Source organism: Aythya marila, assembly GCF_965140915.1.
Source record: "Aythya marila genome assembly, chromosome: 18".
Lineage (NCBI taxonomy): Eukaryota > Metazoa > Chordata > Aves > Anseriformes > Anatidae > Aythya > Aythya marila.
Window position 1 is genome coordinate 7,073,030 of NC_139059.1, and position 26,104 is coordinate 7,099,133.

Sequence of the window (26,104 nt, forward strand, 5' to 3'; positions counted from 1 at the left end):
CAAATTATCTTCGAAGGCACTGTGATCCTGGGTGTTCTTCTCTACAAAACTTTTCAAGTCATGTCCTGTCTACACAGCACAGTATGGCTGTCAACATATCTATTTTTGTTTCCTTTTCCACAACTCACATTTATTTTGCTTTCAGAACTGAGAATTCAGCCATAACCCTAGATCTTTCCCCAGTCAGTGTTTACTTTGTCAAACATGATGTGCATCTCTCTATTAACTTTATCTCGCTCTGTAGTATTTCACTAAATTAAAAAGATAGAGATCTACCTAATTCAGAGATTCTGAATTTTGCTGTACAGTCAGTATTCTCTCTTTTTTTATTCCACAGGCACATCCACAAGTTACATCATATTCTTAGATGTACCTGTTTCATGGTTTAATTACTAATTCAACTTGTAAATTGACTGATGCGGTGCCCAGGTTCCATTAGCAACTAAGCATTGCTTCCTATGTGCAGCTTCACAGCAATGCCTCTCCACTAGAAACATTTTGGAATTCATTACAATCAAGTCATGGAAAACAATCAAAATACAGAATCCCTTGTAGAGCCAATGGATTAAGATTGCTGAACTACGTATACAAGTATATATTGTAAAATTATGCAGGCCCGAATCAGAATCAACGGTGCTGTTTTCAATTCATATACAAATTCAAGGAACTGTTGTAGATTTTAATTTTATTTAAAACCTGATTTTCAGGATAAGTTCAGAATTCATCTTTAAGATTATAAAAACAGCATTAATTGAAGGAGTTTGGAATGAATAACGTCCATGTTTTCATAAACATCTGAATCTGAAATTAAAATTACTGGAATATCTGAAGTGATTCAATTGCAAATAATTCCCAGAAAGCTAAGAACACTTGCTGAAATATTTTCATCTCCATATGAATAGTAACTGATTATTTTCCATGGGAACAATTTGTGCCACACAGAATTCAGCTATCTTAAAGGCCCAGTTTATAAATTTACAGGCCTTTGAAAGTACAAAATATCTATATAACAAGGTACACAGAGGCAGCAAGTGATACCCTTAAGCACAGATAAATAAATACAAATCCATGTACATAATAAAGCTGCTATTGTCATCCCCTACAGATGCAGAAATTAAACAATACAGACCTATTTTTAGGTTACTGTAAGTTCATATGCTGGGCATACACCTTTTTATAGTATTCTAACACTATAATACTGCATGTGAAATCCTGGCTCTATGGAATAAGAGTTTGCCCAGTGCCTTCAGTTAGAGGCAAAAGAATTTCACCTTACAGCTTTTTCAAGTACATGAAACTATACAGTACAAAGTGTTATTTTGCAACAAAAAAAAAAAAAGCTGAGCAGTGGATCATCCAGCAAATAGCAGTAAACATCTGTTAGCTCCTTTTTACACAACCTTCCTTCCCAATCTGAAATATTTCATTGCTCTATTCAAACCTTTAAAGCTGGCCTGAGTATAAAGCATAGCATCACCAGCCACGTGTCAGTTAAAAACAAACAAAAAAGCAGTTTTAAGTAATCATTTTATTTTTTGCAACGGTACCTAGAGCACAAACTCCTAGAACCACCATGTTACTAGATGCAAAAAATAATTCAAACTTGAAATTATTTTTAAGATGAACTTTGTTGTAAGGCTGGAATTATATGCTGGTTCAGTTTATATGCCTAAAAAGCTTTTTTATATAAATGACTGCCAAGAAACACATTGCCCTGAAACCATCAAGATTTGCTGCAAACTTAAGGGTCTTTGAAATAAGAAAAGTTTGTCTTTTGCCTAGTACTTGTCAACACCTACAGGCTACCTTCAACCGTTCTTTTGGAATGGTTGAAACTCTGAAGATGGCTGTCCAACTTAAACTGGCTGCTCTTTTCAAAATCGAAAATCACTCCTCTCACATAGCTGACTGTAATACCTGCAGCCCGTCTCTCCATATGTTAAAAGAATGAGATCAGAGCAAAACTCAGCGTGCAGCACATTGCACCAACTGAATCATCCCGTGTGGGTGTTGCTACCAAACACTGTGCTTCCTGTTGTATTCTCCTCTGATGGGAACCCTGAAGGCCCAGGAAAAGAACATTTGCTGAAATACAGAAGTGCCATGCAACCACCTGGAAGAAGTGCAGTCTGTGTCTGTAGCACTTCCATATCCATCCCTAAATTATCTCGTTACCCAACTCTGTGCATTAAGACCTGTATTACCAGACTCAGAACTGGCTACAAGAAAGGAAACAAAGACCTGAACATTATTCAGGTGAATGCACAGTCAAGAATCCTGTATCAGATGACACATTTTAAAGAATATGAACAGTAGTTAAAAAAAAATAGAATTTTCTTGAGGATTTTTCAATGCTGAAAACTAGCACGAGGTCTTAGGTGCATTACAGAAGCATACGCACTACAAAAAAGGTTCAATGCTGGCTTAATGGAAGTAGTGGTATACAAAATCAGGCTGACCATTAACTGTTCAAACTGGCAGACTGATTTCCTATCCCAAGTAAGACAATTTTTGACAACACATGCCACATGTTTTTGTGTCAAGTTTTTATCTAGAAAAGTAATGCTTAAAGCAAATAAGATGAGTTTTGTTTTTTTTTTTAAATAACTTCATAATATAGCCCATAAAGCACAAAACTGACAAACACTCTGTTGAAGTGGTATGTTTTGCATGGCTTCACTGACTTGCTATAATTAGTGACCATTTAATACAGAAAATCAGGCAATACTCAGCTGGAAGTGCACATGCAAATGCTTAAACCAACCAGCTCCTCAAGACAAACCAGTGCATCCAATGTGTCAGAAACAGAACTAATGAAAGGAAGTACATGCTGGATGTGTCTGGACTTGCATTCTTCTTTTTCAGCATACTATGTTAGGTCCAGGAAAGCTCTTATACAGGAAGACGAAAAGACACTGATATTTTTCAAAGATGTTACTGAAGTAGAAGACAGGAGTTTCTGCAATTAGCATAAACAAATTTGATTACTTCAAATGTTCTCAAAATTGAGAGGCTGTGCAGGGAAACTCAAAGCTTTGCCTGTGTCCTGTCTGAAGGATAATTCATGGACATGGTTCCAAATCAGGTTGAAGACATTACCAGAGCTGCTAAACAAAGTAAGATGGATAGTTACATAAAGGTCTCCATTGCAGCACTGTGGCGTTAACTTCTTTTGGCTTGAGTTACTTCGATATTCAGCGGAATCCTAAGAGTTAGGCAATTAAGGTCATCACAGCCCATTTTGCAGTTCAAAACGTGTAAATTACAACTTCCATAAAAATAACAGAACTTGTACAGTTTACTTCCTTTTCTTTCTCATAGGCCAAAGTAGGTTATGAAAACAGCTTGATCAACACATTAAAATCAATTTAGTACAGAAGAAGATAGCTGTTTTTTTGACAGAAGTGAAAGTGAAATATCTAACAATCAGTTGAGACATGTGACCAGACGTTTTTCATTTCAGGAGTTTAAAAACTAGAAACACAAATAAAACACATGGGTTTTCAACATTCCTTCAAGACATTATTACACTGAAAATTCCCGGTAGCAATTTCTCAAATGGAAATCTTTGGAATATTATGTGCAACAATTACTCATCACAAAACAAGTTTGGCTTGTTTCACTAAATGCTTGCCTAGCAATACTCAAATTGCTGTTTTGTTTTTATAACCTAGTTTATTTTTCTTGTCCAATTTTAAAACATTTTATGCATACCAATATTGTAAAATATGGATTACAGTAGACATCTTTGTCTCTGCCTAAGTATTAGAGTAAACAGCAATGAATCAATTTTGCTTGGAGTTGAATTAGAAGTCTTATCTAGGATGAAAACATTTCTGTAGGCATCTTATAAATACCATTAAGTGCGAGAAGTGCACATTATGACAAAAACAAATTACACCCAAGCTCCACCCTGACATTAAAGAATTTATGGGAGCCAAGACAGCCACCCACAAAGACACTAATATACAGTATCAGCATTAAAAGTATCCTCCAGTGCAAGCTAACCTTGGAATGGAAGTTTCACATCAGTACATACACCCCTCAAAAAGCAAATGTTAATAATTTTTTTTTCAGGAATATTGAGGATACAAAATCTTACATAAAATTATTTAAAGCATAGATTATAATTACACACACAAAAAAAAAACTACTTAAGATTCTACGGTTTCCAGATACATCATGTGCAAAGACACGAACTAGATAACTGCCTAAAAGCCCACACCATTTGTCAGTTAAAGAAAAAAACTCATTCACATATACAATCATTATGGAATACAAGTCATTAATTATGTTTTGATTTCCTTAAATTTAGGAACAAACCCTGAAGTCACATACCAGTTTTAATTCACATTTACTTAACTGTTACTTAGGCAAGCTCCTTTTAGTTCCTGGAAGCTTCAATAAATAGCAAATGAAGAACAACTCAGTGAAAATTCATTTTCATTTTCTTTGGCTCAAGAATTAAAAAATTGTATTGAATCTTTTCTAATACTTCTGGCCTACTCATTACACAGCATGGAGAAAGTAATTCTAGAATTTATAGCTAGAAGGTCCTTTTAAAAAAAAAAAAAACAGTAAATTTGTACTGAAATGTTATTTCTGCAGAGCTATTTGAACCGCACAAGTACTTATAGGACAGGTGAATAACAGGAAAGAAATCCTTTACATACTGCTGAAGCTATGGATTAGTGAACATATTCCGTTCCTCGTTCTTTCCCTTCTTTAACTATCTCTGTCACAACATTACGACCAGTACTTACCACTTTCCCATTAGTCTAACATGCCTGCAAGTTGCACTCTCTAACACCACAACCATTTTAAAATGGCCTTGGTCTCCGTAATAGGTAGACAAAGCCAAAAGAATGCACGCGCTTACATTCTGATGAACTGTGCTAGCCTGGCAGTCTATGGTATGTATAACTAATTTGTACAAACCAAAAAAGCCCCTACATGCTACTTTTCTCATTATTTCTACTGATACTTTCCAATACAGAAAATAAATGTTAGTCTATTTTCTTACCTGTACAACTGTCGACTGCAAAGCTGAGGAAAAAACACACCAGTATTAAGAAAGTTCTCTTGAAATAAGTGTTTTCATTTTTTGTCTTCACATGCAATGTCTATGCACTGTGTGCTACACAGCACTTGGGATTACTTTAAAATTAAAAATCAAAGTAAAAATATTTTTAAAGTACACAGTTTTTGATACTATTTCCAATGACACATTAAGAGTATATCCAACCAAAATTTACATTCAAAGGAAACCCATTTAACACATTCCTAAAGCACTAGGTTTCTTCATTTCAAATCCTAGCAGCTCCTGCACATACTCTGCAAGCTTGTTCTGCTTTTTAAAATACAATTGCTTTCCACATTTGGCCCTTTTAAAATAACCATATACTGTGTTGACTAAAAACTCAAGAGTATCTGTTAGCTACAGGTTGAACAGAAAAAAAAAAAGTTCAATTGTAACTGCATTATCTTCTTGTCAACATTACAGTATACCATCTTTAAAAATCAGAGATTATCAAATTTAGCTGTAATAAAACCTGAAAGAATAGATTTTTAAAAAGAACGAGCTTACATAAAAACTTTGCAGATTAATTATAAACAGACAAGAGCAGAAATTGGAAAATATCATAACAAATTAAGGCCACTGTAACAGAACAGGTAGTGCTGATTAAGCTTACAGGCATTTCAACACAAGAAAGTTAAACACGGACAAAGATGCCTTTTCAACTTGTAGCAGCAAAACAGAATTTAACAAGCACCAACATACTTAAAGCCTAATGGGTAACTGGTGAAGCCTGACAGCTTTAGTCAGTCAGAACTGAGACTGAGGGACTACAGACACTGCAAAAAAAGAGCAGGAGCATGAATGCTGAAGAACCGTCTGTTCCACAAGGTGAAGAAATAGGAACCAGAATTAAAAACCAACAACATACATGATTTAAGATTAAAGGGACAAGTTCAGCAAAATTATCTTTGTATAAGTGTTTTAAATTTTTATGAGCAGGACAAGATTTCATTTGTCCTATCATGAAGACATCCTAGATAAAGACAATGCATCAGCTGAAATCCAGAATGTGACTTTTGAAGTCCATAAACAGGTGAATTACAGATGCAAGGGTTTAGCACTGGAACTATGCTTTAAAAACCAAACAAGCAAAACCAACCCCAAAAACAGAATATAAAGGACAGACAACAAATAGACTGAGTAGATTTCTCCTGAGCATAGTCACATTAAGGGAACAGCCATACCATCTATCTGCAAGGCCGATCAGTATGTACAAAAAGGAAGAAGGAGAAAAAAAAAACAACACAAAACACCAGGCAATATTTCAAAAGTGTAACTGATAGAGTAAGTGCCTTAGCTAAGAAGCTGGCAGGACAGAAAGGGACCAAATACAAAATTATTGTGAAGTAAGAGACATGGTCCACAACACTTACCAAAGAATCTCCTATAATGTGTCCAAATTCATATTTGGGAGATTATTTACTTTTGGCAAGTGGAAAAGGAGGGTGGAGAACAACAACTGTTCTAATTACAAATGTTTGTTTAAAAATAATACCACATACCACGTTACAAGATACATTTATACTTCCTACAAACCTCTTGATGGATTTGCTTCAGTCCCTCCAATGATTTTTCATTGAAATAATATGTTACAGATCTGTAAAGGTATACAAAATTTTTAAGAGATTTAAGAGATTAATTTCTTAATCATGCTACAAGTTACTCTTCTTCCATGATTTTATTGTATTTTAAATAGAAAAACAATCATTTGACTCCCACACTATTCTCAACAGAAATATTCAATATTTAATTTTAATGAGTTCAGTAAACATGTCAGTAAATTCTTTCCTTACTATGTAGCAAACATTCTTAAAAGATTTTTAAAAAGTCATTTATTAATAATACTGTAATAAATATACACAAATAGCTATTCTCATTTCAGTTGTACTCCACCACTTCTGTATTTTTTCCATTAATATCAAGCATTTCCCACTACTAAAAATGCTCTACATCTTTTTTTGCTAACTTTTCAACTTTATTCACATGCACAAAATATGTTACTTGAAAAGGCAACTCTTAAGATTAACACAAACTCTTTTGTTAGACACTAATGAGAAATATTTCTCACCAAAGTCATAAAAAAGTATACACGTCATACCTTTCATCTGAATTCCTCTCAGTATATATAGCTCGTACAATTACATTGCATTTATTAAATGTCACCCTTCTAGATATATTTGTATGAATGCATTAGAATGTTTTCAGAAGTAAAATAAAAAAAAGGTTAGTCACAGTAATTATCCAACTTTTGAAAAAGGACCCAGAAAGTCCATTATAATATATATATACACACACACACATCGAAGAAATACATATCTGTGACTGTTGCAGAACCGTATTTATTTTCAGTAAAGTTTGTATTTTGGGGTCTTATCATCCACTGCCTTGATCTTAAACACCTGCTCATCCCTATTTAAGTCAAGCTAGTATAACATTCTACCACTGATGTAGATTCCAAATTCTAGTTCTGCAATAATGACTTCCAAACATTTTTCATAAATGATTAATGTGAAAGAAAGTAAACTAATTTCTTTACAACACTAAGGCAAAGACACTGCCAAATAATTTTGTCAATTATTCTGGGTATATCTCTTAACTATAATTCGTGTGTGTGTGTATATACACATCCCTTCCATTCAACAGTGCTATTTAAATCAATCCAAATCAACAAGCTGCTTCTCTAACGCTGAAGATGAAAGACTGTTCCCTCACCAGGAAGACAAAATACTTCTGGTGAAGGGCTGGTAGTGCAGGGATGGGTTAATCTATACTGAAACACTATCTTTGAATTCTCCAAGTAAGGCAATAAATGATCTCACTTTCCAAGATAATTTTAGACTTAAACGTAACATCACCAAATAAAATGTGAAGGCTTGAAAACCATACAAAAATTCAATGGAAGAGAAGTTTAGTAAGATGGGATTTCCATAATTATACTGAGGAAGCTTTCACTATATCAGACATGAAAGGAAAATTTATAGTCAAGATAATCTAGCATTTATACCTATTATTCTCTTCGGCTAGTTTACACAGTGCATGGGTGATCTCAGCACAGGCAAGAATTGCCCCATGGCGTGTGTGCAGATCTGTGCCTACTGATAAAGGTAGCAGTCTTGGCAAAACTGAAAGAGATTAAATAATTATTTCTTTAAACAGAGCATACTGACAGATTGCAGTTCTAAATATAAGCATGTCAGCCTAGAAATAACATTGGAAAACCATTTCTGGAAAGTCAGGCCAATATATCCTCATCATTATGTGAGAAACAAGTTTTAAAAACACAAGTAAATTCTGACAACACATGCTAAACCACACCTAGAAATTTTGTGCATACAACCTAGCTTCCCTGTAAAAAACACTGGCATTGGGTTGGCTGAGTGGTAGAGAAAACGAGGCTTGGAATTTTACTTCAACGTAAACTGCCACTTCCATGCCACTGTCACCTTTCTGACCCTCCCTAGGGAGTCTAGGTAAGATCTGTAATCTGGGTTTCAGCTGCTGTCTTTCAGGCATAATAGAAAGCAGCTAGTACATCCTTGGCACCTTGAGTGGGCCGAGCAAAGGACTGTGAATTCATTCAAGAAACATTTGATTACACACACAACTATCAGAAAGAAATTCTTCTGAAGATGTCAGACTGGACAAGACAAAACAGATTCTATGCAGAACCTGTTATGAGTTACCTACCCACATTTGCCATGTATTCAGGAGCCCGTGGAGTAAGGTTATGCAGAGCCTTAGTTGCAAGTTCTCGAATAACACTGAAGATGTAAAAAAGCATTTTTGGAGTTTTCTTGTTAGCAATTTAGTAGAAGTAACGTGTTAAAAAAAAAAACAAACAAGGTCAGGTAGGGCCTCCTGCCCACAATCAGAATAAAGACCCTAGCAACATTAACAAATGTGGTATTCTCTGTCCATCCTAGCCTTCCCCCCTTAAAAAAAAGCCAACAAAACAAAACAACAGGCCAAAGAGACAGCCTACAGCTAGCTTTTAGCTATATGAATAGACCTTATTGCTGAAAGAGACAAAGAAAAACATAAGTGTGGATGGTAGAACCTGAGGGCTCATTCTATACATTGGCAGGGACACTACAGTAAACTATTATTATTTCTCGTGATGCAAACTATTATCAGCACTGATATAATCTCATTTGTGTTATATGTACATGTTTTAATCTTCATGAACATTGAATATGACTAAGCTCTATCTCCATGCATGAAATCTACTTTAATTATGATAATTGTATAGTGCTGGTGTTTACCACTCACATATACTATATACCATATAAACGTGTTTTATTAATCTATTAACAGATTGAGGTCAAAATTCATAAGCACATTTTAAGTGACAATATGCTAGAAGGCATGGATGACATCAGCTACTACTTGCCCATTCCCTTCAGTCAGACAGTGTTACAAACTCTGTTTTAAGTAACATAAGCATCACATGCAGAAAAGCCAATTCCTGGATGTTAATGTAATTAGACTTTATGAACTTACCTATCCCAGTGGTTAATCTTCATGTTAACTAAATGATCGATCATTGGTTGTGTATACTCAGGAAAACCAGCAATATACACGCTGAAAAGAGAAAGATCTATATGATAGAATAGAGAATCAACAGGTGTGTGCATTTTAGTACAAGCTACTCCAATGATTAAAATCCTCTGGTTTTAAAGCAAGCAAAAAATTACTTAACCATGCCTTCTTCTTAATGAGATGCAGCTGAATGAAATAAACAATAGTAAATATTTTACAAGTACTGTCAAAAATTTAAATCACTTTTGCAAAAGTCTTTCAGATTCTCTTTAAAAACTGTGATACAAACAAAAAGCTTGACAGCAATGAAAAGCAAAAAATAGTCAGTTCCCATTGCTACATTCTACAAAATGGGGAAGTACACACATATAGCAGTAATTTTAGATTGCAGAAATGTGTTAATGTGTAATACACACTGCACAATAATATTATGTTATAGAAATGTGTTTCCTGTTCCCAGAGACAATATTTCAAAAATGAATAATGGTTTTGCCTTGATCCTTTTAAAAAATAAACATACAAAAAGTCAATTATGACAAAAATATTAATGCTGCAAAGTCAAGACCTAAGATGCGAGGGAACACCAGAAGTAATTAGCTAGGCAGCCTGCATAATTACCTGACTTTACAGACACATTTGCTTTCCAATCTTCGGAAGCATCAACTATTGAAAGCTAAGTTCAACAGAAGTCAAGTGAAATGTTTTTTAAGTGCATCTGATGTACATTAAATAATCTTGGAAAGCTAAACAACCAGTAGAATGTGTTTGTGTCAAAATGGCGTGCACGAAAGGACAAAATTAAGGACACATGGATTAACTTAACATCACCTTCTCATATCTTTTGAGTGATTAACCTTGCAACCATAACAGCGTTCCATTAATATACATGCGTGTAATTAGAAAAAAAATAAGTAAAAACTAAATGCTGTTGTATGTTAACACACTGATATTTACACAATTCATCAGAAGAATTAGAACCCTTAAATCCACAGCACAACCTCAGTCATTTGAACACAACACACAAGTGCCACCTGCTACTGCTACGAGCTCTGGAGGGGGATTACAGGCAGGCTGCCAGCTGGGTTGATGGATTGTTGATGCCAGCAGAGAAACGGTAAAATTCATTGCTCTGTTGTTCCCTTCCCTGTTCTGGGAGAACACGCAAATTCCCTCTGACATAGCCGAACTCTTCTCTTCATGACAGCTTTTTGGATCTTAGTTTTAGCACTGACCATTCTTTTAAGCCATTTTACTCTGAACTTAGTTGCACAGCTCAAAGTTGGATCTTTTGGACGGTGTTGGTAGTCCACTCTCACTTCCACTTTTAGTTGATAACTGCCTTTACCTAGAACCTTCAAGTTTTGACCCAACTGAGTATTTTATACAAATAGGCTTTTATACAATTATAGCCTTCCTGACAATGTTGCTCTTTATTTAGATTAAGAAAGTTTCTTTCTGAACTCTACTTTTACACAGCTCAGAACTCCTGAAATCAGTCTCTTTACTCCCAAGTTCATATTAAAATAGGACATAGGCTTCCTCCACTTTCATCCTCAGAAATGGATTAACATATTTACGCTGAATCTTCCAAAGAACATTCAGCAAAAAGTTTCCAAAGAACAGCAAGTATACAAACCTTGCATAAAAATATCTGGATTTGGAAGGATAAGCAACTACATACATGTACTACGTATGTGTATGTATCTAAAAACCTACATTCTTGTAGAGAAGCAGTATCATAAATCATTTAATAACCAAAAAAATATTCAACTGTAGAAACTGACACATATTCATTGAGCTTTTGCTGCTCAAAGTAGATTCACTAGCACAGACTTTTGCACCTGCACGGTTTCCTTTCATATAGCAGCAACATGCTGTAAACAGTGTACCAGGATTTTATTTATCTGGGTGGGAGAGAGAAAGCTAAAGATTCTAGATCTGCAATATGAACCTCAAGTAGCTTTTTCCAGCTACATAAACAATTACACCACCTTAAGGCATACCGATCAGAAAGGTTCATTCTTCCTACCACATCATAATGATACATGTTTTCTGTGCAGTCAAATATATGCTTATACACTTTGCTTTGATGTTACTCAGACAAAAATAAGGAAATAATTAAGTATCGACCCAAATAATTACATCCTGCTCGAAAAGCAAAGTGGTGAAGATTTTAACAAGTAATATAATGTATTAGATGACAAATAATTTACAAAGAAGAGTTTGATTAATAACACTGAACATGGTTTCAGGGAATCATGCTACTAACTGTATAAGATTATTTATAAATAATTTGCAAATTTATTCTTCCTGTTACATAACTTGAAGAAAGGCACGAGAAGTAAAAAAAAAAGAACAACCTTCAAACATTTTCACTTAGGTAAGTAACACTCCAACAAAACCTCTATAAATCACAATGAAAGGAGTAATAAATGAAACATTCAAGAGAAAAATTATCACAGCTCTCAAGAAGTAATGAGAACATAATTAACTTTCAAACTAAAAAGAGAGAATAAAAAACATGTGTGCCAATTTTGAGTATCTTCAATTTTTTTCTAGTATAGAAAACCAGACTTCCAAAAATTCCATTGACGGTCTACCAATCCAGGGCAGCAGTGAATACCAAGCGCCTGCATTTCCCCATCTCAGCTCAGTAGGCGGGAGCTCAGGGGAAGAGTGTAGGAGGAGGGTGTGGACCACAGAGGAAAGACAGTAGGTAAAAGGTGAAGATATGCACAGACTGGAATGATTATGCACAAAAGGGACAATATGGTGGTGGCCAAATTAGTGAAAAATACTCAAGAAGAGAGAGAGGCACTCAGTGCAAATTATCTTTAAAAAAATGTTCCTTGGAAGTTACGAAGCTGGTAAAGAAGCATAAGCCTTTTTACTTTGCTATTTCTCTTTCCCAAGAATCTAATCTCTTCAAACCTTTCTAACCTGTTGGCTTCTCAGAGCACCATGCACCATAGGGCAATTTATCTTACATATCTTAAAATGGTCTGAATCACCTCCTGTAAGTGCCTGTCTCTTTGCACTGACTACAGAGAGAGGCCAGACAACTAGGCTACACCGTCTGTCTTCAACATACAACTAAAGTTAGAACCCAGCCCTCAGCCTTTTTCATCTTTTCATGAGGAAGTGTAATCTTTTGTTCATTTTAGTCATTCTGTGCGCACAGCTTGCCTTTGAATTCCCCTTACTTCAGCTTTATTGTACTTTCAGATAGCTGACCAGCACAGAGCATGGCATTCCAAGAAAAGCCACTGATTTATAATAGCACCACACCAGTACTGGTATTTCCCATGACATTCTGTGCAGAATCCATAATGCAGTGATCAGTTTGGTTTTTCAGAATTGCTGCATACTGTGGTTAGAGTTTCACTGAGCATTCTATGAAAAATATAAGCACTCAAATTAAGGGTCTACAAATTCAACAACCCATATCTGAGTCTAACTGCCATCATAACAGCCTCTCCATTTGCTCCAGCTCTTCAGAAGTCCCTAATCTTATCTAAGCTCAACCAGCCTAGACAGTTTTGTGACACCCACAAATAACATCTCTTGGCTGCTTCCTCCAGTTTCAGAGCATCTATAAAGTAACAGATCACGTAGACAAGTTGGAGGAACATCACAGTCTCACTTTCACCATGTTTTATATGTAATTAGCAGTTTGATATAGAAAGGAGGAAAAACAAGTTTTCATGTATTAGAAAAACAACAATAAACATAATATTGTTTGTATTATGTTTATTGTATTTTATTGTTTATGATTATTGTTTATGTTTACTGTAAGGTCAAACAATCAAACAAATACTTCATTAAATAAAAGAGGTCCCTTATGTTTAGGAAAGCATAAAAAAATAACTTACCTGATAGTCAGATAACAGTTAACTCTGTTACCAACAGCAAAATAATCAGCTGCAGTTAAAATGTCTATGCCATGTGGAAAAGTGCCCTACAAACATTGTAGATAAGAGGAAAAAAACAGAAAATAATATTTAAAAATGTATTTTCTGAATAGACAATGTATTGAAAATAATCCCCTACTACTGTACAACCACTAAAAAATACAATTTAATTTCTAATTTATAGTAAAATCACTTGCGCTAAAGAGATAAAGGATATTATACAGAAGCAGCAAAATGTCTAGCTTCACTTGTGAGTCAATGATAAACAAAGTAAACAGCAGCAGGTAATAAACTATGCAATAGCTATTTTAACACCTTCAAGTCATAGCCATGTATATTATTTGTTGATTGCATTATGCATGCACAAAAAAAAAATCTCTAGAAAGTTTAAATAAATGTAAACGTGTTTTTTGGATTATGCAAAGGAATGAGCTTCTGTTGCAAGTTTTCTGAAATGTAAAATTAGGAATTGGGCACAAAAATATGCATCACATGTAGAATCAATGGGAGCTCATATACTTTTATGTTGCTACTTATACATGTATTTTATGATTTATTTGTTAATGAACTAAAGAATTGTTTGTTTTTAAAAAGAGCACTGGCTCCTAGCAAAGCCTGCCACGTTAAATCCTTAAGAAGTATGATGCTTCTGACATCAATGCTCAAAAAATTATGGTTTCAGAAAATTAATTATAATCCTAAATATGTAATCACCATCTAAGATTTGTCTTTTAAAACATCAATAATATAATAAAATGTCAGACATTCAGAATTTTGATCAGCTATAACTGACTTAATATAGTACTACGCAGCCTGGCTGTGTTTTGGAATGGAGGAGGCAGCATAGCCACCACAAGCCATAATTAAGTATAAATGGAAAAGAGCCAACTGAAAGACACTATGCTTACTTACAGAAGGGACAATCATATGATATTTAAGCAATAAGGCTATGTGGAAGTACAGGTTCTGGATATGATATAGTTTTGTTTGTTTACAGTTCACTCATCCCTTCCACATTAGGATACAGCCATGAAAAAATAGTAAAAAATATCTTTACATCTATGCCTGAATCATTAAAGAAGCACACAGCACAAGCAGTAGGAAGGTGTCAGCTGCTGCAGAGGTCTTGTGCTCGGTAGCATACTGCCAACTGTCCGAAAACCAAGGCCTGCAATCTGACTGAACCAAGAAGAGCATACAGAATATGTACAGCTCATACAAGAGACTACCTGCAAGCCCTAATAACTCAAAGATGAAACAAATGCACTCTCAAAAAGCCTCATGAAACACCAATTTGGAAAAAAAATGCACAAGAAATACCTAACCACTATTTTATTTGTAGCTAAACAAGGTGACATACAATGAAATATGTAAGAAATGTAAAATGTGAAATGTAAAATATGTAAGAATATATGATATTGTACATAAGGAAAAATCACAGCTAAACAATTTCAATTCTAGCTTGTACTTGGACCGTGCTCTTTATAACTGGACTGTAAGCATGCCAGCTTCATGCTGTCTCATCGCAGGTCAGAGTGCCACAGTGCATGTGTCAGTGAGACAGGAAAATTCCTAAAACCAAGTTCAAGAGTACAGAGGTCATGGCTTCAGAGGTCATGACTTCCATTCCATCAAAATACTTGAAACTTACTTCTCCAATACAAAAGTTCATCTTATTAGAAGAATGGGTTTTTGCCATTATTTATGCTTTATATATATTCTGCATTTTTTTCAGTGTTTTCACTTACATGAAAAGTAATTTACAAGGGTTGTTCTTCTGAGGCCATAAAAGCAAGTTCTCAGATTTAGGTCATGTTGCATTGCAAAGGTGAAGCAGGCAGGAATAAGGAAATAAGCAAGGTCAATTTTTTTCTCCATGTATTTCATATCACCATTGTTACTTCAGATGGAGAGTATGTTTCAGCTCCTTCCAATTCAGAGAAAGGGTGACTCTTTCAACACCTTACATCCAGGTAAAGGACTTTAGAGGGTGTATCCACGGATTAAGTAATCATTTTCCTAGGCAGTAGGGAATAGTTCAGCAAATAAAAACTTCTGAACTTCTACAGGAACTAGCTGGGAGACCGATTCTGCTCTTCATGCCATAACTTAATTGTCTTACTACTAACTTCTCCTTAGCAGTCCAACATGGATGCTGAAATTGTGTTTTCAATCAGCATCAAAAAACATGAATTGTGTCAAAGCAGTATTGTTAATTTCTGGTTGTAAACTACCTCTGACCAAGCAATAAAAAGCTCCACAGAACTTTTCCTACATGAAAGCATTTATAAGCCTACAGCACCCAAGAGCCCTGTCTCTTCTGGAGCTGAAGGCAGAGTAAGGTGTTTACTCTATTCAGTGCCTTATGAAGTAGAATCAGGGTGAGTAGTTTTGTGATGACTAACCTCTTTGAGCAGTAACTATAGACCCAGGGAAGAATCAGGCTGGCTTCTACTTATCACGGACCTAGTTGTGTCAGGTCATCAAAAATACCTACCCTCTTCCTCCCGGTCTTCTCGCATCCTTTCTCTGCTATTAACCTCATTCTGTCTAGAAATTCACACACTACTTCAGGACACATTGCTTAATAACCATAGCTTTAAAGGAATAATATCCTGGCTCGTAACAGAGATCTTGAGGAATGATAGCTGGGAAAAGCTAAACATCACATTTTAACAAAGATGCCTTAAAGAACGTCTTACTGAAATCAAAATTTGCTTGAATCATGCTCTTAACTCTACATGCCTTGCTTTGTCAGAAGAATACACTAGCTGAATTATTTTCCATGCTATAAGTTGTATTTTCAGCTTTATTAATTCCTGAGGAGAAATGAGTAAACTTTAAAATTGAAGTTCTTATCCTATTTGCTTCTCCAGCAAGGTTGCAAATCAAAGTTCTTTGAGCTTTTTAACAATGTAAATGTTGCTAAATTACATAGGAATCTACCACAATACTTTTTTCAAAAAACTTAGATTCCTTTAAAATTAATGGATTTCTCAGGAGCTTCTAGATGGTAGCATTACGATACAGCAAGCACAACCCAAATACTGGGTTTAAGAATCTTAAGCCTAGCTCATTGTCTTATCACCAAACCACAGCAAAGATTGTGCAGCACACTTCAGCTCTTCCACTTGTTTAAAACTGGAATGCCAGTGGGACTAAAGAATAACCCAAACTTGTGCTTTTCCTGCTTTAAGAGCATTGCAGCTTGGAAGGTGTAGAATAGCTGCTAATTTTGCTTCTCCAAATGACTTACAATTACCATATAGCCCATCTTCTTCCAAAACCAGAATACTAAAATAAAACTCACATCTCAGGAAAATATTGCGCGAGAACCTGCTTTCTGGTAGTGAAAATACATATTTTGTAACGTTCTCCTACTCATCTTCTCTGAAGCCACAGCGTCTAATTTTGATTTGAGGTACTACACATTTACACTCATCTCCAGAGCACACTCATGAATGAAGATTCAGGAAAGTTACCGTACCTGTCTCCCAACATTCTCCTGGAAGGCAGCCTGAAGAACAGAGAACAAACATACCAAAACGAGTCAGGTTTGCTTTTTGATAAACACCAGATGAATTCAAAACACACAACAATATAAATGACCCATGGCTTTTCTTTTTTAAATAAAGTAAGCTTTGTTAATAGAACAAGCCCACAGGGCTTTTTTGTTTCTGCGTCTCTGTGCTCTAGTGTTCTTAAAGCTGTATGTTGCATGACAGCAGTTTAAGAATGCAAGTTTATTAAACTAGTCACACCCAGAAGAGTGCTTTTGAGTACTGACACAAGGCTTTGCACTAGAGTTGAAAGTCAATACTTGGAGACAACAGAAATTGAGACAGTTTGCTTTTGCCTGACTACTGCAACATCACTGGCTTATAGTAGGCCAAGTCTGATTTTTGTTCAGTGCAAACTTCAGACAAATATCAAGAACAAGTATTTGAAACATACAATTTGAAACCACATTGAAACCGTAAAGGTACAAAATCTGAAGGCAAAATTCACGTATGTTTCTCGTGTTTTCAATTAAAGAAACTAAAAATCTTCCAAACTGCAATATGACCATAAAGTTAATCTCTCTACCTGTACTGTATATAGAATAAAATCTACTCCATACTCCTTACTAGGCCCTGAAATTTCTCTCAAAAAGTCTCCATTTATTTTTTCTCAAAAGAAATTATAATCATAAGTACAAATAAAAACTTCTCTAAATTTTAACTCTTTTCAGAGACTAGTGTCCATCATTATCTGGACACTTCTCTTTTGTAATGTCCCTCCATCAGTGAACACAAATCTCCAGGAAGGGATAGCATTTACCACCTGACAACTGATATTTAATATACAGGGGTACGTTGAAGTCTCAATCTCTACTGAAAATGTTATAAGAACTTCAACAGACAAGAGTTTCTGTATTTCCTACATAAATACGATGCATGTGGTAATCCACCTGTAAAAACAAAAGGTTAAGCTCACCAAGGTATCGTATTCTACATATGGAGCAAGCACACAGAACACAGGTGAAGCAAGGCCTAATGAAGCCAGTCTCCCACTGTACTTCTGAGGTTACGTCTGCTTAGGATAATGACTGCAGTTCCTGTAGACTTGCCCAGGCTAGCTCAGCTCCTGCTCGCAGTGCATCCATCGCAGGAATACCAACACAGGCCAACTCAGCTGCTTATCCACCTTGCAGGCAGGTTTAGGAGCCCACCTTAGTTTGTGCGGTGTGGTGTCGTAGCCATGCTGCCAGCACTGCCCCCAAGGTAGCTGGTTTAGGATTACCTCAGGTAGAGACTATCCTCCGCAGCAACTGAAGCGTAGATACACCCTTGGGCAACATGTAAAGCAGCCTTCCAGAACAGGACCGCGAGCTGCAGCAATGTCCTAGACCTCATCATCATTGTACTTTCTTTTAAAAACATACTGCTCAAACGTGCATTACTGATATAAAATGTAAAAAGATTTATTTTTTTTTTTCTGTTGTTAAGATCAGAAACTTTACTATCCAAAGAATGTAATTCTTGTCTCAAGTTTTCTTCTACTTGCAATATATCTGTAGGCCCAGGTCTAAAATATACTGTGGCAAAATCATTGTAAAAAGATCTATAAGGGCCTATATATGACATAGAAGGAAAACAGCTACATTTCATATAGATTTCACTGAGTTTTTTACTTAGTACAGGAATTTTAAAATTCCAGTGCTAAATCACCATTTCATTTTCTAACTCATTTAGAAAGGCGATCATGAAGGTGGAGAAGATACAAGTCCAGCAGCATGGTAGAAATAGTTCACATCATCTGATTTATTTTAAACATCTAATTTAGATGTTGGCTTACACCTAATTGCATAGTTTATCTATTAAAAAAATACAACTTTTACCACTGCTTATGAAACCAGATAAATATTTATAAGGCAACGCTAATATCAATTTCAATTTAGTAGCCCTTGAAAAAAGTTTTCAGTTCGTTCCCACAAAAATTGAAGAAGTACTAAAACATTGTATAAGTCATGATTTTAAAAAGTATCAACCAACCATGTGTAAAGAAAACCCTCTCTTTAACATGTCAGAACAGAATACAGCCCTATCCAAGGTCTCTTATTCATGTGATCATTCTTTATAATGATTATTCATGAAAGAGTTGCAAAAGTCAGCTCAGAATGCGTTTAGAGCTTCAAAAGAACAGTCTTGTTTTATTCTCCCTAACCTCGGGGTTCAAAATATCTCTATATGCTATTGTGTTTTATTGGTGCTCCGCATTATAATACATCGCATATTGTAATAGATGGAAAATCTAGTAAAACATGTTGTTTATTTAAACATGCATTTAACTGTAGTAATGATTGGGAATAATTAGGACTCCCAGGTATTTTTCTTCAAAATTGTAGTAATGCCTGGCAAACAAAGTATTTCTTTGCCTGACTTTCTAAAATGAGTAAAGAGATTTTAATACTTGCATAACTATCCATCAAAACAATCCCAAACTCCCAAACTTTGTCCAGCTCTAAATTATAATGTACTAACGGGGAGAAAAAAACAAAAACAAAAAAACAAAACACTTATTGACTGGAGATAATCAAATTACAGAATGCTTGATATCCTGGCTTAAACTACAACAAGAAAGTGACAAAATGTCTGTAGTATGTTGTACTCACTTGAAATACACACACAATCTTCATTAAGCTTATAGCATTTGTATATGGTTTAGCACCATATTTCATGGTCAAACTATCAGTTTATGTTTAAGCACAGAATCATAATGAAGACTACTGCAACTAAAAGTAAGCAGTACTCCTGCAGTGGGAATCATGTTAAAAGTATCTTCTTTATACACATTACCCACTGACTCCTACAATTCCTATAGAGCAAATACAGTAATTTACTTTTTACCATCTACTCTGTTACACTGCTCTGTGCTGCTGCGGCCTTACCTTGAGTCTTGTGTGTAGTTTTGGGCATTACAATAAAAGGACATAAAACTAATTAGAGAGCATTTAAAGGAGGGCTACGAAGATGGTGAAGGGTATAGAGTGGACGATGTGTGAGGAGCGGCTGAGGTCCCTTGGTTTGTTCAGCTCAGAGCAGAGCAGGCCGAGGGGAGGCCTCATGGCGGCCTGCAGCTCCCTCACGAGGGGAGCGGGGGGGCAGGTGCTAAGCTCTGCTCTCTGGGGACAGCGCCAGGACCCGAGGGAACGGCATGGAGCTGGGACATGGGAAGGGTCGGGCTGGCGGTTAGGGAAAGGTTCTGCACCCAGAGGTGGTCGGGCACTGGGACAGGCTCCCCAGGGCAGTGGCCACAGCACCAAGCCTGACAGAATTCAAGTAGTGTTTGGACAACGCTCGCAGATGTAGGGGTTGGTTTCTGGGTGGTCCTGTGTGGAGCCAGGAGGAGGACTCGATGGTCCTTGTGGGCCCCTTCCAACTCAGGTTATTCCGTGACTCTATTATTCTACATTCCTTTATAGCTTGCACGGTTCTTAGGGAAGGCAAAGCTACCTTTGTTTTTCTCTGAGGATTTTATTTGAATAAAGTGACTTAAATTAGCCAGGAATGTTAAATTCTACAGTTTCTATAATTTAGGAGTTGAAGCCTGGGGGGAAGTAGCGCTCCTGTTACTCTTCAGTTGTACATTATGCAAAGGATATACATGTATCAGTTCTCAGTGACCTACAGCATCTTAGCTTCCATGCTTTGGTTTTAACCTATTTAGACAAGATGATTCCTGATATGATTACACAAGAACTGACTCATTTCCCTAGCAACTGTGCTGCTCCTTCATTCAACAACTTAAACTCTCAAGCAGGGGTGTGGCTAGAAAAAATAAGGATGCTGTCCGGGTATCCCTGATTTTTTTTTTTTTTTTAGAAAGGAATTCATAGGGAAGTTTGTTTTTTAGGAATATGGACACCTGTGCCTTTGACCAGCATTGTTTGCCCCTGTGTTTGTTTCATAGGAGCAACTACTAGTACAGTTACAAGGTTCTTTCTTTCAATTTGTGTTTTTTGTGTTTTTGTTTTTGTGTTTTTTTTTTTTTAAATCTGCTATACAGACAATTTTTCTTTTTACTTTTTTTTCTTTAGAAAGCTAATGCAATACATACAACATTGACTTACAACTTCAAAGATGAGATGTTACTTCTTTCATCCTTTCAACTATAACCTATCTTCCAATAATCCCTTTCTCTTGAGAAGAATTATGCAATTTTTCAGTTTTCAACAGCACAAGTATTTTCTACACAGTGATCTCACTTTGGTTTCAGTCCTATTAACCAGATAATGATATCTGCTTAAGAGGTGTATCACTTTCTTTAACAAAATTCCCTGTCCTACAAAAGAGTTCTGTAAAATAACTGAAAACATTTTGAAGGTTAGTTTGAAGGAGAAAGATTATTCTAGAATTTTGCAGCTTGCTGCATCTTTATAGATGCAGCAACAGGGGATGAACACTTAGAGAAGTATAACCTCATAAAACATACCACCTTGGTGACTTTCTTAAGATACAGTCTGTATATTACTAAACCTTTTGTCACACTAGGACTAGAAAACACCAAGTAACTCTTTCTTAAATACTTTATGTTATCCAACATGACAAAAATACAGCAGACTGTATTGTAAATTGTGTCCATAAATCAAGATATGAAACTGTGGATTATATAATTTAGAATCTAAATTCACATCATAATTCGAAGGATTTAAAAAAACACTTGTCTGCTCACTGCACACACATATATTGCTTATAACTGTAGTCTCAGATGAACGTGCTACAAATTATGAAATTAAAAAACAAAACCAAAAAATAAACACAGGCTAGGATGTGGTAACTTACAGAAGCAGCTCTTCTGCAATTAACATCACGATCAAATACTGCAGCAATAACCAACGCACTGAGGAAATAAAATATTGATTATAACTACCAAAAATACAAGAAGAAACATGCAATATCATTTCATTATTTAGGATTCCAAGCAAAACATTCACAATATTCTCTAACTAGCTTGTTTTTTTAAAATATAATTCTAAATTGAAATTTGTGTTGAAACAACCATGTACTTCCTTGTTTCTGTAGTTTGTGGACATTTCCACAGCATAAACAGACAACTGCCATCCTACTATAGCAAAACAGTTTAAGGAATATACAAATACATTTAACTACATAGGAAGGTTTTATATTTTAAATATAGCACGAGTACAAACTTGGACATATCTAACATCTCAAATGCGAGACAGTGCAACTTTAAATTAAAACTTGGAAATACAGTTTCTCAATAGCCAAATACACAGTAAGTCTTAGGTAAGGCTTAAGTAAAACTAAAAGTTAAGCAACGGAAGCTTTCAGCTATCTGTACAAGCATGATCACATGATTTAAGTAACAAAAAATCAGTAAACAGTATGCAAATTCTGTTTAAAAAGTGACACTTTAGGATAAATTGCAAAGAAGTTTTTGAAAAGGTTATCTGTAGATATACAGGTATGATTATACAAAGATACTACTTTGTGAATGAAATCTGACAAACCTCCACAGTTCAATTCTTTTTACTGCAACAGAACCACATTTAAAAACCTGCCACAGAACACAACAGAGAGAATATATCCCAGGACATGAAGTCTACAGCTTTAGAAATCCACCTCCAGCATTCAATTAACTTCAGTGACAAATAAATATCACTTTAGGAGAATCCCTTAAGCAGAAAATTATTCCTTTCAAACTCTGAAACTCTTCATTACATTATTTATTGACTCCAGGCAAAACAGGAAATAAATACTGGCTGAAAAGTAATTCCAATGTAGGTTTGCTTTAGCATAAAGATATTAATTACACTGATAATATCAAACTTCCCTGGGTAATGGCTATCAGTTTCCTTACTGGGCAGGAACTATGTTCTTAAAATTCACTGAAATGCATAAACTGAATTTACAGAGGCAGCAGTGATTACCTCCATTAAGGGAAACAAGAGACAGAAAGAAGGAATGAAATAGAAAATAAAACACAATAAATGCAACATTTTACTACAGAGGTGTAAAAATTGTTCTAAAGACAGTCAATCCTTTCTTACTGCTACTTGCATGAACAATTCCTCTCCCTGCCAGAAAGGCATCAAGCGATTACAAGACAAAAGGAGGTCATCCATGTGATAGCAACTGGAAGAGCAAATGTTTATGAGGCATTCCATTGGGAAGAAGCTTACATGGCTAATTGTAGAAAGAGTGCTGGGTCAAACATTATCTTCATACCTTAATCTGCTTCTCTGGCATACAGAGAAACTTACAAATCTTTTTATAGGAACATTTCGGAAGGATTTCACTTTAATTATAGAACACTCAAAACTAAGGAACTGCCTAGAAATGTTCCTGGAAAGCAAAAAGAAGCAAATTTCTGCTGGACGTTTCCAATTATATGGACTATATGATAAAATATGATTTTGTCTGTTATGCAGAAGTTCAATATTGTTCTATTCTGAGTAAACAAAACCAGAAAACTCATCAAGCCGGGAATCATCTGCTCAACTCATCTGCTTGCACTCAGCAAGCAGAGTGCTGCCTGTACTATGTCAAAGGTAGCCTGATGTTAAGTGTTGCAGAGTATTTCAGAAGAGCTTTACTGGGACAGATTGAAATTCTTCCAGGTCATTGTTTTGTCTCCAGTGGTAGTGAAAAGGGACACTTCGGGCTGAGTGAAAGCACTTACATGTTAAATATTAATATGCTAATTTTAAAAACTATGTAAGTCTTTCCAAATTTCAAACATTAAAAGTTTGTCACTCGAGAATAAATACTGCTCCTTACATTTCATATTTACACTTAAAATCTGGTTTATTAAATATGATGAAAAACAGTTTCAGATTGTTATATACAACATGAGTTTCTGACTGATGTTTCTGCTTATAATTAAACAGTACTTTTTATTTTTTCTTATTCTGTTACCTCAAGAAAAACTTGTATAGGTAAAACCAGCAAAACAGCATACTATCTATGCGATGCCACCTGAGCTATTCAGTGTGCTGACTGAATAACATGTTTAAGAAAACAAGCACACACACTCACACACACACAAAAAAAAAAAAAAAAAAAAAAAAAAAAAAACAGGAATTTTGTCATTACCACCCAGCCTGATTATATTCATAAATCATACTGTAGTCATTGTTTTATGTTAATCCTTTCAGTAAAAGTATTTTAAACTTATTGAACTACATGAATAATTTTTTCAAGTTAATTCATATTTTAAAATGCAGGCACAGTCTGCTGCAACACATGGATTAGCAAGGAAAGCAACATGCCTAAGATGAAACATGTTAAAGGTGTCTTCACCTGTCTGCTTTGTCGTGGGAGTTTATGTGATACTCCACCAGGATTTCCTAACATAAAGAAACTGTTTATGTCAAACAAAGTGGGATATTTTTTAAGCTAGTTGAAGAATCATGTCTTGACTTGTCTGAAATATACCACACCTGACTACTAACAGGTAGAGCAAAGAGTGGTTTTGCATCTCGCCTTCTCTATGAAACACCTTTTGTAGTTCCTTGAGGTATATTTAGCCTGTAAGCACGACAAGCTACTAAGGGTACAATAAGCACACAAGCAGATTTTAAAAAGCAAGCTGCAATTCTATGAGTCTACTGATCATTCTTGCTTTTTTCCTGCTCCCTTCCATTTACCCCACGTACTCACTTAACTGGCTTCAGGGAAAGTTAACAGGACTCAGAGCAGGTTACCAGCTCACTTCTTTAGCCTGACACTGATTTCACTTCCTTCCCCCAACAAGCCAGAAATAATCAGAGAGCAGAGGCCAGCCAGGTGATGGGCATCAGCACACAGAAATATCAGGTTTCCCTCTGCTTATATGTACTGGGTGAACCACCAAGTAAGTCTGAATTTCCTTTATCACCTGTGACAGGTACACTATACTCACAAGCAGCTTATACTATTGCTAACCTCTGAGAGTTTACTGCTATTAATTCAAACATACCACCCTGAAGCTGTGGGAAGAGAAAAAATAAACTCTCAAGCCTCTTGCCAATTTGGCACAAAAACAGAATTCCCTTCCTGAACTCAAAAAAGGGAAAAGTCTGACTTGTAACATCACAGAAAACACTCTTCCTTACTAATAGCATTAGGGGAGGGATGGCTTAACAATCATCACAAGCGAAATGGTTTTGAACAATCACAGCAAGTTAAAAAGAGGAGGAGAGACCAGCATCAGAGAGGAGTCTGCTGAGTCTGTTGCAAACAGCCTTCTCATACCCTTTTAGTTGTATCAGTACCCCAGTTGTGGCTACCTGGTGAACTGGATGATGAAAACAGACCTAGGCTCAACTATACATTTATTTATTTTTAATCAGAGAAGCTCCCCATTCACTTTATCACTTTTGGCTGTGTTTTCCTCAATTACAGGAGCAACAGAGATGAAGCATGCAAAAGTGGCTGCTTCAGCCAGCATTAGTAGGGGAAAAAGCCCTTCAGACCAGTCTCAGGTTTAATTTCTTCTGTTTAGATAGGCAAGGAGAAAATAGAAGAAAATGATAAACACAATGACCAGTCACACTTTTGCACTGCACACTTGCAGTCCCTTCTAACCCAACTACTTTCTGCTAGCCACTCAAACTCCCCACTGCTGAATCCAGAGTTACGCAGTCTTTTTAGCATGTTGTTGTTACACACATAAACGTCAGCATCTTCAGCGTGTTACTTCAATCCCAAAGTTTTGGAGTAAAACATTGGAAGTAAAATAAAGACACATATAGAAGAGAGTAATAAAGAAAACACTCGGGAGTTGCAAATTAAAATGCTGCTATTAAAAAAAATTAAAAAAGCCATATGATGCCCCTTGAGGAAATAAGTTTACACAAGTGCAAGATGCAGTAGGCACAGAGTAGGCTCTCCTCTGAAGGCAACATTCACATACATGAAAGAAAAAGCTATTCTTAATATTTCATCATGGTACAAGATGTAGCTCAAAGCAATGCTTCAGATTTCCCCAATTCTGCAGGACAATCTTGCCCTGGGGCAAGCTACATCATTTATCCATAGCCACACCTTCCTTTTTTTTCCCTCTTCAAAAACAACACACCACCGCAGGG

General features: G+C 35.8%; 1 protein-coding gene across 3 annotated transcripts in view; it reads right to left on the bottom strand.

Annotated features, from left to right (window-relative positions):
• TBCD (tubulin folding cofactor D) overlaps positions 1–26,104 on the bottom strand; it is a 125,376-nt gene that overhangs the window by 39,556 nt on the left and 59,716 nt on the right. For all 3 annotated transcript variants that reach the window (XM_082774791.1, XM_082774789.1, XM_082774790.1), the window contains 8 exons: positions 21,855–21,912; positions 17,018–17,047; positions 13,492–13,577; positions 9,581–9,661; positions 8,768–8,841; positions 8,085–8,202; positions 6,617–6,677; positions 5,024–5,046 (listed from right to left, as the gene is read on the bottom strand). In XM_082774791.1, coding sequence (XP_082630917.1) covers positions 5,024–5,046; positions 6,617–6,677; positions 8,085–8,202; positions 8,768–8,841; positions 9,581–9,661; positions 13,492–13,577; positions 17,018–17,047; positions 21,855–21,912 — 531 coding nt within the window. The remainder of the gene's footprint in view (positions 1–5,023; positions 5,047–6,616; positions 6,678–8,084; positions 8,203–8,767; positions 8,842–9,580; positions 9,662–13,491; positions 13,578–17,017; positions 17,048–21,854; positions 21,913–26,104) is intronic.